This window comes from Biomphalaria glabrata, chromosome 13 (genome assembly GCF_947242115.1).
Source record: "Biomphalaria glabrata chromosome 13, xgBioGlab47.1, whole genome shotgun sequence".
NCBI classification, from domain to species: Eukaryota; Metazoa; Mollusca; class Gastropoda; family Planorbidae; genus Biomphalaria; species Biomphalaria glabrata.
In genome coordinates this window covers 26,999,822-27,014,468 of record NC_074723.1, presented here as the reverse complement: position 1 = coordinate 27,014,468, position 14,647 = coordinate 26,999,822, and the positions used below count along the sequence as shown (strand labels likewise).

The following is a 14,647-nucleotide window of genomic DNA, read 5'->3' as shown; positions in this document are numbered from 1 at the left end:
AAAATATTCTAATATGAATTTATGGTCCCATAATACATCGCAAATACAACTGATTTGTTCTTTGAAAAGATAAGATACCCCACATATTTAGATTAAGGCTTTGAGGATCGCCGCCGAAAAAAAAAAATTCGATTAATAATATTCAATAAAATTCAAGCATAAATGGTGAGTAATAGTCCTAAATTTATTTAACTAGAAAAATATGAGTAAAGGGTGGAAAAAGTCGACTAGGAAAAGATTATCTGGCTTTTGAACTCATCTCAACCGTGACTGTTATATTGAAAATTTTCGTTTGAATAATATCTTTTCCAAAGCAAAGTCTTTCTTAAAATAGTTATGATAAATTCATTTGAAATTACACAAACTCTGTCTAGAAATGGGAAAGGGAGGTAAAATGAAAACGATTAATCCTCGCTCCTATTTATAATTTCTGCTAATGATTGCATTTTGCATTAAAGAATAGGGGTTGGGCGGCTCGATATAAGGATTTACTTTATAGCATATATAAATTATATTAGTGACAAATTTTTTTAAATTTTGTAATTTCTTACTATACAAAAAGAAAAAGTATTGGTTTATCCGATGACGGGAAGGTGATTGCATGTATCGCACTTTCACCTGTTTATATTATATAGATATTCCACTAATTTTGTTCACATACTATGATTTCTCCTTAAAAGTAGGACCGCCCCCCCCACACAAAGGGTTTAGATGGGAAGGGCAGTAGAGGTATTCGCCCCTCCCCTTCCAATCGGCCAACAGGTGAACGACATAATATAAAGACCAGTTAAAATACCAATAACAAGTTTTAATCATATAGATATTTAATTGATTCTGTTAGTAAGCAGTGATTTCTACAAATAAATAGGACCGCCCCCCCCTACTCGAAAGTTTATGGTGGGGTGGGGGCGGATTGATGCCATCGCCCCTCCCGACCCTAAAAAATCGGCCAAAATACTAGAAGGGGGGGGGCGAAATAGTCTAAAAATAGGTTGAAATATAAATAATTAGTATATATTATTAACATAAGTAATAAATTCGTACAGAAATTGTATGAATTCTACACTAAAATTCGTCCGCCCACCCCCTTTTGGGTGTGGGGGGGGGTCGGCCGAGTGGGGGGGGGGCGATCGCCTCTACCGCCCCCCCCCCCTGGATCCGCCAGTGCTTTGAACAAAATTCTATACAACAAAAGAAAGAACAGAGGGAAATGGAGAAAAAGTGGTTGACAGATAGTCTTTGGTGCCCCAAAGGTCTAACAGACTAACAGATAGGCTAATGTGTGGTGCCCCAAAGGTCTAACAAACTAACAGATAGGTTAAGCACTTTAAAAAAAAACAAACATGTAGAGCTCTTTTGCTAACGAATATGTCTTTTTTTTTTCCCTGCAGGAAGACGATCAAATAAGGAGAGAGATCAGAAAAGTCAGTATCACATATCAACTCACTCTGTCTTTCTGTGTGTCTGTTTGTCTGGCCTAAAAATGGCACATGTTATTTCTCCTACACTCAATCTCGGATGAAACTGAAATTGTGCACAATTATTTATTTTACCTCACAACACAAGAATCAATTAAAAAAACAATTAGCTAATTAACTATTGGCAATAAATTAGATCTCGTAAACTAGAAAACATATTGAAAATCCGACATCATGATATTTTAGACCATTCAAAGTTCTGATGCAACGGCTACTTTTTTCCTTTTCTGAAAAATTATAATTTTTAAAATCAACTATGCAAGCAGGGGTTTTTTTTTTGCATAAAAATATACCATTTTTACAACTATTCACTATTAATTGTAACAAACACAGGAGACATTTTAAGTAAGGTGGATAGCCCTTTATCATATTTATAACACACTTCTGCAAACGATTTTAGATTTTTGTCAAAAATTTTTCCAATATTGTATTAAAAAGTTAAATAATCTCAGTCTAACAAACTACCCATATTCACGAAAAATTTTTACTTTTATTGTTAAAGAGAAAAAATCTATTAAATATGCATACAAGTGGAATTGAATTTAAGACAATTATTAATAACAGTGTTTCATATTAGACGTGAACTATAGCGAAATAAAACGCATCCAAATCACTTAACCAGATGGAAATGCTTTATTTATTGAGACTTTAAATGAGAGATTGGCCATTTACAAAACAATTAGATCAATTACATAATCATTCAATAACATCATTTAGGCTAGGTTTACATTTTACTATATCTCCACCTATCGCTTAGTCTGTTGGACCATTTGGGCACCACACAGGATTTGTCTACCGTCTTTCTTCATTTTATTGCTTTGTCCTTTGCCTTTGATAGAATTCCATTCTTTGATGCTGTCTTTCTCTTCATCTTATTCCTGGTACTGTTCCACTAAGAGAGGCCTTTGAGAGAAAGAGCTTGTGATGTGGCCATAGAGTTTTTGTTTTTTGACAGTGGTTAGCAGATCATCGTGGGGTCCAATAGATGTATTAATCCTGTTTCTAATCTCTTCATTCGTGATGTGGTCTTTGTAAGTGACAACTAGGATTTAACTATATTATAATAATTGTCAGCTCATCGAATACATACGAATATTAACAATCTATACTATAAAGTAGAAAGTAAGGCGTATGTGTATGTATGTTACGAAAAGAAATCAAAACTGTTTGAATGATCTTAATAAAACTTGACATAAATGTTTCTTGGGTACTAACTGGAACCGTGACATTTGTATATTAGCCCTAAAACAAACTTAAGACCCTCAAAAAAAAAATTTGCCCGACTCTATGAAAGTATTATGATTTCATCAATCTAGGCCATGTTTACCATGTATAAATAGAAATGATCTAGATATAGATCTAATTTTTGAAACAGAACTTTGCACAGATAGTTTTTTACTTTGACACATGAAAATAGAAAATATAGTCTATTGATTTCATTTTAATAAAATTAAACCTTCAAATTTGTGTTTCAAAAGCATTTTTACATAAATTCGTTCCTTATATCTGCGAATTTAGAATTTCTGACGTACATTCTTTGATTAGATATTACCGAAATGTTACACATCTCTCTATTCCTAGGTCTGAAACTCTAATTCAACTCTAAGATGATAGAACTTCTCTTCGCAAAGATAGTCTAAACTTTAACACATGAACATACTCATTATAGTCCATTCATTTCATATTTTAATCAAATTAACATTCTAATTTGTTTTATTAAAGCATTTTTCATACATTTGTTCGCTAAAGCTGCGAAGTCGTGTTGAGATATATTTTAATAGTTCCATTCATGAATCGTGTACAGCTAATAAAAAAGGTCATGCATGCGCAGAGCGAAGCCTTCTCGCACGCACTGTACGAACTCTATCCAAGTCAATATTTAACTCAAGATTAGTCTAGATCTAGAACTATCTCTAACTCAAGATCTACTTTATACTTTAACACATGAACATACAAAATTAAGTCTATTCATTAAAATTTTTTATCAAATATATGTAGGCCTACAAGCAAATAGTTTTATTTGAAACAAGATTACAAAGAGAGTTTGTGTTATCACACTGCACCTCTCATACCCCCTCCCCCTTGTGACGCCACTGCTCCAACATATATCTCGAGATTTTATTATGATCTTTTTCAATGTGTCTGCTTTTGCCAAGTTATAATTTTTCCAACTTGGTTGTCACCTCAAAATGGTGTCAACTGGAGCTGACCACAACCCTCACACCCCCTCCCCCAGTGACGCCACTGCTCCAAGATACCTACTTCTTCCCAACAATCTAGATTAATATATTGGAGTAGACGTAGTAAGAAATAACAAAAAAATGAGCCTGAACAACTTAACAGGTTTCCCATGCGAACAGCATAGGTTAATACACTATTACCCACTAGTAGGCCTACATATCCTGATCATAATCGATCTAGACTCTATTTGCTTAATAGGTCTAGACTAGATCCAGAATATAGAATATATATAGAAAATCTAGATCTAGAATCTAGATCTACATCTAGACTAGATCTCTAGACTAGTTCTTGATCTAGATCTAGACTTGATCTAGATATGACTAGAATTAAAATCTAGATCTAGAACTAGAATTCAGACTAGAGCTAGAATTGGAATCTAGGCTAGAACTAGATTTCTAGACAAGTTCTAGATACAGATCTAGTTTAGATCTCAATCTAGACTCTTGATCTAAACTAAATCTAAATCTAGATTTAGATCTATCTTGATTTCGATATAGAATGTAGACTAGATCTAAAAATTGTTTGTAAAATGTTTTACATGTTTCGAATGTTCCTTCAGAGTTGAACATAGTTTACTTTTTAGTCCAAACCTCCCGCAGGACGACGGGAAATGGGAGCTGGCAAGGTGTAAATCCAAACGACAGTTCAGCGCGCAAACCGCGCGACCAGGCAGCCATCCTAGACTAGGTTTAGGTCTAGACTAAACAGACTCTAGATAAAGATCCAGAACTAAATCTATAGCCTAATCTAGACTAGAATCTAGACTAGATCTAGAAAGCTATAAATAGAATCTAGATCTACTAAAGCTAGATCTAGGTCAATATTATGATCAAGATTAGTAGGCCTACAACTGGGTTATAGTGCACTTATGCTGTTCGCATCAGGTTCAATTATTTATGTGATAGTACTGCTTACATAATAAATAAATCTGCAACCCCTAAGCAAGGGCGTCACTAGGGATTTGGGGGCCTGGGGGATTGACTTCTTTGGGGGCCCATTGCATTTTGACATTCGACATATGACATGAGATAATGTACGCAAAAATATATAAGCCCAAAATCATATTGGTTCAGTATATCAGTAAACTTAACAAAAAATAATCATTAAGACTCTTTTAATGAATAATACCGTTGTTTATTAGTTAATTAATGTACAAGTGACAAATCTAAATTGATTTCTTATATCTTATATAATACAGACGTTACTTCAAAAAAGAAGATGATTACGTCCTACGCGTCATGCATTTAGTCATGCATATTAACCAATGACCTAAATTCTGCCAAGTCACTGGTTTTCCTGGCTAGCTCAGGCAACCCATTCCATGCTCTAATAGCACTAGGGAAGAAGGAGTATATCGCTTCACGTCGTGCATTCTGTGCAGCAAAGAAATCTATAATATCATCTACATCGATCCTTTCTAGTATTTGTGACTTCACTGACATTAAAGCCATGATAAGCCTTTCTTGCGTTATTGTGCCACTGAGATAGTTTTTGATGAACTTGAGCTTTGAGAATGATCTCTCACATGACGTAATGCAAATGGCCTCAGCGGTATTCGGAGGAGGTTGCAAGGTTTGAGCACACGTAATTCCCATATGAAGCATGTTTCCTCAATATGTTAATTGGTGATTGTATTACTGGATTGTTGATGAAAAGTGCTCGTGCATTAATGACATCATTGAAAAGGCGATTTGCCATTTATTTCATCATACAAACAGGAAAAGTAGCACAGTTTGTCATAAGCGTGTCTTCATCTAACAGGTGTCTTGGTTCAAGAAGAAACCCAAAGGTATTTATTTTCTTTCCAGCTTTTGGAATCTGCCCTTCATCTCCATATGAAATCTGTCTAGCACTTCTGTCGCAACACGTTTGAATTGCAGTTCTATTGACAGTCCTACATTAGAACTCAACTTCCCATTAAGTATTTTCTTCTGGTTGTTTTGATAGCAGGGAATCCATAGTATTCACTACCATCTTTTGCTTTTTCGATGAATTTGGGTTTTTGTCAGTTTCTCAACGTTTTTAGGGAAGCATGAAAGGGTACTAATTTCTTCAGCAGCTTCCCGTATATGCAGTCCAGACATTTGTAGTTTCTTCTGAACTATATTAATTGGGCGCAGGAGCTTTGACCAGAATTCCAGATAGGCAAAAAATTCTTAATTTTCCACTGCATGAAGAAGATTCTGTGCTAATATTATATGGTATTACGTCATTGTTGGTTGTTTATGTTTTGTGCGAAAGCAAAAGTATTCAAAGCATACAAAAGTGGGAAAGATCCATATCTCGTTATGCTCGAGTATAGAAAGACTCCGATAAGCGAACTGCCGTATTCACCATCACAACTGCTGATGAGTAGAAGACTCAGGGAATCATTATAACTGATCCCAAGCTATTGAAACCATCGGTAGCTGAAAATGCAGAGACATTACAAAGCAAAGTGAAATACGATGCAAAAGCAAGACTACCTAAAAATTATTGTCGGAGAGTTCTTCTAGGACAAACATGGCAGAAAGCAGTTGTCATAAAAAACATTCATCACCCAGATCTTACATCATAAAGACAAACGATGGAAAAACATACAGAAGAAATCAACGCTTTTTGAATAAGAGTTTCGATGAAGACATCTCTGGGTACTATGATACCGATGAAGACAAAGAACTGCAAACTGTTGGAACAAACGAAACAGACATAGACCAACGTCTAGAGAACTTGTTGTGAAAGTCAAGACAACCAGAAGTGGACGAATTGTTAAAGTTCCTAGTAGAAATTACTCTTAAGAACTTTAAAAGGAAGGTTGTGATAATATTATATGATATTACGTCATTGTTTGTTGTTTATGTTTTGTGCGAAATCAAAAGGATTAGATGGAAATAAAAAGAGAGTTTCCATTGGATTGAGGAAAGATGAATAAAGGGGTAATAACTCGAATGTGAAGTTTAATTCTGAAATTATAGACGCCAAACCCGAATAATGGACTATTCTAGCATTATTAAGAATAACTTATGGATCTGTTATACTCGATTCTGTAAATTTTGCTTCAAGGTTAATTGGTGTAGTCATAAAATACTCGTCATTTAGATCTATTATTAGTAAAGGTAACAAGATACCTGGAATTCGCTGTTTATCATGCAGTTTTATTCGTGGCAACAAAGTTTAAAATGTAAAACTAACTTGTAAAAAAAACTTTGATCTCTGTGGGGAAAAATATTTTTAAAATGTCAACAAAGTCAACGTACTGATAGACCTAGATCTAGGTTTAGTCTTTGTTATAAATTTAATCTATAAATGTTGAAAACAAAAGACACCCGTTGACATTATTTGTCAATCAAATATATTAATTTATGTATTTACAAATAAATTTCGGACACCCATTTGGGCCCCCCTCCAGGTGGGGGCTCGGTGGGATCTTAAAATCCCCCCCCCCATTAGTTACGCCACTGGCCCTAAACTGTTAGAGTATAAACTATTTTCTTAATGGATTATAAATGTAAATTTTGTTCAAATTGTTTAATACAATTAAATCTAAATCTAGATCTATGTCTGGCCTCTATTTCTTGTAATTTAGATTTTTGTCAAGTGTATGTGTGAAAACTGAACGGTATGAGAGTAGTTCGTTTTTTTTAAATTACAATTGAAATGTATTAAAATTCTTTAAAAAAACAACATTTGAATCAATATTCTATTCCATGAGTTAGTTAATAAATGGAAAATCTATTTTATAATGATCCATTGATACTTTTTCGATTAAGACCTTAGATGCAATTTTTTTTACCAATTCGCGAATCTATGAATGAAGCTTGATTTACTAATGAAGAAGCTTGTGAACTTTAAAAAAAAAACTTATCTCCCCTGAAGTTTTTTATTGAAAAGTGGTGTAATTTTTTAAAAATCTGCTTGCATATGTGAGCAGGTCAGGAGGCGCTGGATAGACCTTTTCTCTGCTCAACATTAAATTAATAACAGTAGGCAGATGTTAGCGCTACTGGGTGGGTTTCATCTGTGACACATCAGTCTACGACCAAGGGGCTAGAGTCGCCTAAGTAACCAGACGTACTAACTTAAACTAAAGGAAAGCAAGAGCAAACTTTAATTTAGGATAAATAAAACTAAACGATACTTTATTTACATAAAAATAAACAAATAATAAAATATAATAAATACACTACTTACCACTACCACTGAATTCAGCAACTAACTAAAATCCTCTAAATCTACACCACTACAAACACCAACAAACAAACCAAACCAACTATCTAACACAAACTGATAAAACCAACTATCTAACTAAATCACTACAACTACTACACTTGACCTAGATCTACACAAACACACTACAATAAACTAGTCTAGATCTACAATATCCTAATACTACAACCAACCCATAACTGTAACATTAACACTGTCACTAAAACAAGAACACCTTCTTCCTTAGTTAGTACCTCTATTAAGAAGACTAAGTTCACTAACTGACTAAGCCACTAAGGCGACACTACAGAAACAAAATAACACTAGTCTAGATCTACAGCAACAGCTTAAAGCAGCAATAATAGATACAGCAGCATGTATTTCAGCCATTACAATAGCCTGCAATACATAATTGCAAAACTATAAATACAAAATCATATATTCTACTAGATCTAGAGCATGAACAACATATTCATATCAGGCTAAGCTGGGCGCCGCCATTTTTAATACAGCATGTTGGGAACAACTGCCAACTAGAAAATAAAACTAAATTAAAATATATCTAGCATATTTACGCACAGTGTGACATAGATCTAGTAAAAGAAAATATAAAATATTTCTACACTTACAGGCCGTCCCAGGTACAGAATAATAAAATAATTACACGGCAGACCACGAAGATCTTCGGCTGTCACCCAGACAGAGATACTGTACTGACCACTGGTCAAATGTACACTCAACTGTGTTAATACAGCATGTACATCACTTTTTGTATACTATCCCGCACTAACCTATATAAAAATGCGGAAGTACAAATAATAAAAATAGCTCTAGCCTATAAAAATACACATTAAAAAATAGCCCTGGGAGCTCAAGCTCACACATTTATAGTTTTAAAAATTAGATGGTTCACTTTCGGAAATGAAAAAAATAGCCGTTGCATCAGAACTTTAAATGATGTCCGATTTTCATTTTCTCTTCTAGTTTCTGAGATAAAAACGGTATGGACAGACGGACTGACAGGTCACACAAATTTAATAGCGTCTTTTCCCTTTCGGGGGCCGCTAAAAATGGATTTAAGTCGATTAGCTATTTTGAAAACTCCACTACTATTTTTACATTCACGCATTCCGCATTCATTTTACTTATAACAATATTATTTCGTTTAATTGTTTACAAAACACTCTCAGTGACTATATCGACAGTGATACGCAAATTAAGACGCGCGGGCCGCGGGAATTATATGTCTAGTGTAATAATAATAGCATTAATAAATCTCGTATCCTGTGGCATCAAGTCGTTAGTCGAACAATACAACTGTATCGCTAGAACTTTCGACACGAGCACGTCTGTTAGTTTTGTATCTTTTTAGTTTTTGATAGTTTGTAGTTGATAGTTTCTGATATTCTTTGTGAAAATATTGAAACCTGCCTTTTCAACTGCCTGAGCGGACTTTTTCGGGGGCCGATATTTTTTGTGTCTTTTTTCCCACACAACCTGACTACACCTTGTTGTTTTTTTCCCAAACAACTTGTCTTTGGTACCTTGTATTTTAAAAAGCGATATGTGCACACAATTTATTTACTGAATAATATTATAATAGCTTTAGAGAGACGACACGAGATACAAATGTTTATTCACAAGAGGACATCATGAACACAAAGTAACAACTTCAGCTTCGAGGACAGCCTCTTCTGAAGTTGTAGACTTGGATGATACTCCGTTTTCCTCTTCCTAATGAAAACGTCCTAGTCCGTCTAGTCTCTAACAGTGCGCTCCTTCTGGACCAGCTTGGTTGGTGGTGTGCATGGCTGGGTTATACAATTGCCTTCTTCTTAGCGTTTTCATTTCGAAAAGAAACATAACAATGCAGTGGAGGTGACAGTCATTTCAGGTGGAGGTCGATAGGTGTGTCACAGACTGGACCACAGACGGCAGGGAGCGTGTTCCCCACAAAGAAATCTGCACAGTTTTCTGCGGCCGTCGCTTTCTCTTTCTCCAGTTAGCCAGTTTACTCTAGATACGATATCGTTATCGCTGCATCAAACTCATGACGATTGTCAATGACGCCAGCCAGCTTACACAGGAGGAGGTAGTGAAGGTCAGGTTTGTCAGCCACTGATAAGTGGTGATCATTGTAGTTCCCAGGGCCGATGTTCTAAGACGCCAATACAGCGGACCTTTTCCATGGGCGTCTTATGAACGATTTTTAGTCCCACTAGAAGCCAAGCATGCAGTTTGCAGTTATCTTCTCTACCACACATTTGCAGGTATCTCCATTCGAGGCGCCACATATGCAGTTATTGCTAAACACTAGTGTGCAGTTATCAGGATTCAAGTTTCACTCGTATGTACTAGCAGATAGACATATGTCTTTAAGGTCCACAGCAACTGGATTGGAAGCAGACCCAATGTTGTCTTAATCTAGATTTCGACCATAGACTTAAATATTATATCTAGACTGAAAACCGGAACTAAATTCTTATCCGCGATTGATCGATTCACAGACCTATACATATATAGATTTTTATGTACGTAAACTCTTTTTCAAGCTCCAAGGGAAGTCGCCCCAATCAATCTTTTGTGTCTTAGAAAAGTAATGATCTTTAGTTTTCAAAGTTTAGAAATAATGCAAAATCATTTCTCAGATAATCACGCAAATATATGAAACAAAGCCATATCCTGTTTGTTTCCATTGGGATAATGTTTCAAAAATCCTATTTGGAAAGAATTCATATTGATTTAAATCATCTTATGTACATTTAAATGGATTGATTACCTAGATTTTTCTAGATTATGTATCTAAAAATAGCAAAATAATAATTATCAAACTAGAGTACTCTTATTTTTTATGTTTAATTACTAGATCTAGATCTAAAAATTAAATTATAAATTACATAGGTTAGGGTTAAAAAAACAACTTTACTTCTTTTAACTACTTTACAAAACAACGCCTTGATCCAAATTTTTAAAATTTTCACATTTTTTGTATTGTAAACAAATCTCCATGCCCAGTCTCGAGTAGTCTATATAAGTCTATGCTATTGACACCCAATCTTGGATGAAGCAAAAATCAGTTTAGAAAGGATTATCACGGTTAGGAATTTTCGAATGTACGCATTATTGAGTCAAGAGTTGAATACATTAAAGAATAATTTTACCCCCTGTCTGCTAATGAATATAAAGTTTTGATGACACCATAAACATTTTTTTCAATGTAATCTACAATAAATGCAAAAATAATCGTTATATAAGTAACACATAATATTTAATCAATGTTGACGTTCTGCTCAATAATTTGCAGCCACAGACCTATATATATAATATATCTAAACTGGAAATCAGAAACGAATTCTTATCCGCGATCAACTCACAGATCTATAGGCCTATATATAGATTGTTATGTATTAATCACAGAACTATATATTCCATAAAATGAAATAAAGCCATTTTCTGTTTATTTCCATATAGATAATGTTTCGAAAATCCTAGATCGAAATAATTCATGTCTATTGATTTTAGTCATCTTATGTACATTGAAATAGATTGATTACCTAGATCTTTTGAGATTATGTATTTAAAAATTGCAAAATAAAAATTATTAGACGAGAGTGCTCTTTTTTTTCGATTTTCAATTACTAGATCTAGATCTATATGTTACATTGGTTAGGGTTAAAACTTCTTATAACTACTTTACAAAACAACGACTTGTTTCAACTTTTTAAAAACATTTCATTACTTTTTTTTTGTAGTGCTAAAAGATCTCCATGTCCAGTCTAGATATAGTATATATAAGTCTGTGGTTGCAGCTGTCATTTATCTTCGGACTCGAAGACAAATCCTATTATAAGTTGTATAAAGGAGGTATTCTATTGTTTTGAAATTCCCTTTTTATGCTTTTCTTGATTAGACTTTTTTTTTTCAGGGGCGACTCTTTTAGGAAAATAATGCTTACTTTACATGTGCCTCGATCGTCACTCACACTTCATTATGGACTCATACCCCACCTTATATATATATATATATATATACAGTAGCCATATATTTCCCGCGCCAGCGGGTCTTAATTTGCGTATCACTGAAATAGTTACTTATATAGTGCATTAAAACAATTAAAGAAAATAATAATGTTATACGTAAAGCGAATGCATGAATTCAAGATTATAAAAGTATTACGAATGGAGCTAAAAATAGTTATCCGACCTAGATATCTAGATCCAATTATTGAATAAAAACATTGGCTTGTGTGTTTAGAAGTGGACGATAGCAAGATGTAGCTATGTTGTTAAAAGGTCTAAATGCGCATAAGTTAATTTTAAAGAAAAAAATAAATTGAAAATAAAGACTTAAAATTAAACCGAATCGGTAACTGTAGGCTTAAATGCTTTAAAAAACACATTAGAAAGTAAATTGTATAATGTAAGTAGTTTATTAGTTTAATAATATGCCTTTAAAATGCGCAATATTATGACCTCTGATGTTCATTTCATTTGTATCACTACGCGGCGCAAGTAATGGTGCCGCGAGTTATGGAAAACTATGTCAAGACGTTTAAAGCTATTTACATTTAGAGCGAACGATTTTATGTAAAAAAATGTTTTGTAAACTCAAATTTGAAGGTTACTTTTATTGAATAATGAAATGAATAGACACTAAGTTGTTTGTTCATGTATAAAAGTAAAAAAATTATGTTTTCTTGAATTAGGGCTAATTTAGATCTAGAGATTTTCATCTCTGCGCATGCGTGACCTCTCCGTCTTGTCTCATCATGTAGACATGGTAAACATGGCCTAGATCTATAAAATACTAAGGCTTTAATAGAGTTGAGCAACTTTTTTTGAGGGTCCTAAGGTTGTTTCAGGGCTACCATAAATACGTTCCGGTTCCAGTTAGTACCCAAGGAACATTTCTGCCAAGTTTGATCAAGATTGGTCTAACGGTTTTAATTTCTATTCTTATCTTATCATGATACATACGTTACTTCAAAAAAGAAGATGATTACGTCCTACGCGTCATGTATTTAGTGATGTATATTAACCAATGACTTAAATTCTGCCAAGTCACTGGTTTTCCTGGCCAGCTCAGGAAACCCATTCCATGCTCTAATAGCACTAGGGAAGAAGGAGCTTTTGTACAAATTTATCATAGCATATTTAAAGAGAAATGTGCCTTTATCTTTGTGTTACTAAGTATTTTATTAAATTTTGTTTTTGTATTTGAAGGTTATGATTCAGTGTTTTATGTATAATTGCTACTTTACTTTTGAGTCATCTGTCCTGAAGGCTTTCTAAATTAAGTAATTTTACCAAAGGTGTTACTCTAGTCAAATGTGAATATTCGTTTGTTATGAATCTCACTGCTCTATTTTGTGTCTGTTCCAGTTTCTTAATGTTTTCTTGAGTTGAGGGGTCCCAAACGGAGGATGAATATTTTATTATTGGCCTAACCAAGGTTAAATAACATTTTAGTTTTATGTTCTTATTTGATTTATAGAAATTTCTTCTAATAAACCCTAATGCTTTGTTTGATTTGTTTTTTATAATTTCATCAATATGTGGATTCCATGACAGTTTTTCATTTATTATAACACCTAGTTACTGGTTTGCCATGAATAAGATAAGTGGAATTAAATTGTTTTAGTTTTTTTGTTACTCTTTATAACTGACATTTTTCTGGGTGGAAAGACATGCTCCAATTTGATTCCCATTTCTGTAATTCATCTAATTCACTTTGTAAAATATCTGTGTCTTGTGTTGTTTTTATTGTTCTATATATTATGCAATCGTCTGCAAATAATCTGACATTTGTTCCTGAACCATGGGCGTAGCCAGGGAGGGGGGTTCTTGGGGTTCAAACCCCCCCCCCCCCGAAATGAAATCCCCCCCCCGCAGGGGGGGGGAACAGAATTAAGTGACTGATTTTTGCTTTCATTTTGTTTATTTTAGGTGAGATTTTAATACTAAATCATCACTTACCACAGCACAGCCGAGGCAGTTTTGAGTTAAAAACCCTCTACCAGGGGGTTTTGAATTTAAATCCCCCTACCAGGGGGTTTTGAGATTTAAAAAACACCTATCAGGGGGTTTTGAGATACAAATCCCTCTTCCAGGGGGCTTTGAGTTTAAAACCCCCTACCAGGGGGTTTTGAGATTTAAAAAACACCTATCAGGGGGTTTTGAGATACAAATCCCTCTTCCAGGGGGCTTTGAGTTTAAAACCCCCTACAGGGGTTTTTGAATTTTAAACCCCCTACCAGAGGTTTTTGCAGTTAAATCCCCCTCTTCTATAAAACAAAACAAAAAAAATGCAAACAACAATCCCCAAATTCCAACACCACAGTTGAGGAAGATTTTGATTTCAAAACCCCCTCCAAAATTTACGATAAACCCCATCTTCAATATAAAAAAAGCGAATTACACACTCAAAATTCTATGAGCGTAGCCAAAGGGGTTTTGAGTTTAAACCCCCCTACCCTCCAGTTGGGGTTTGAAGCTAAAAAGTACCTCGTCAATATAAAAAAAAAAAGAAAATTACACACTATAAAATCTATGAGCGTAGCCAAAGGGGTTTTGAGTTTAAATCCCCCTCCTCCAGACGGCTTTTTCTTTAAAGTTTAAAACCCCTCCAGATGGATTTGAGTTTAAAATTCCCCTACAAAGCGTTTAGAGTTGAAAACCTCTCTCTTCAATATTATTTTAAAGCAAACTACAGTCACCAAATTCTATGATCGTAGCTAAATGGGG

At 34.3% G+C, this 14,647-nt stretch overlaps 1 protein-coding gene across 10 annotated transcripts in view; it reads left to right on the top strand.

The window, feature by feature from the left end:
- LOC106077817 (glutamic acid-rich protein-like) overlaps window positions 1-14,647 on the top strand; it is a 95,583-nt gene that overhangs the window by 56,297 nt on the left and 24,639 nt on the right. For all 10 annotated transcript variants that reach the window (XM_056009287.1, XM_056009286.1, XM_056009285.1 and 7 more), the window contains one exon: window positions 1,392-1,424. In XM_056009287.1, coding sequence (XP_055865262.1) covers window positions 1,392-1,424 — 33 coding nt within the window. The remainder of the gene's footprint in view (window positions 1-1,391; window positions 1,425-14,647) is intronic.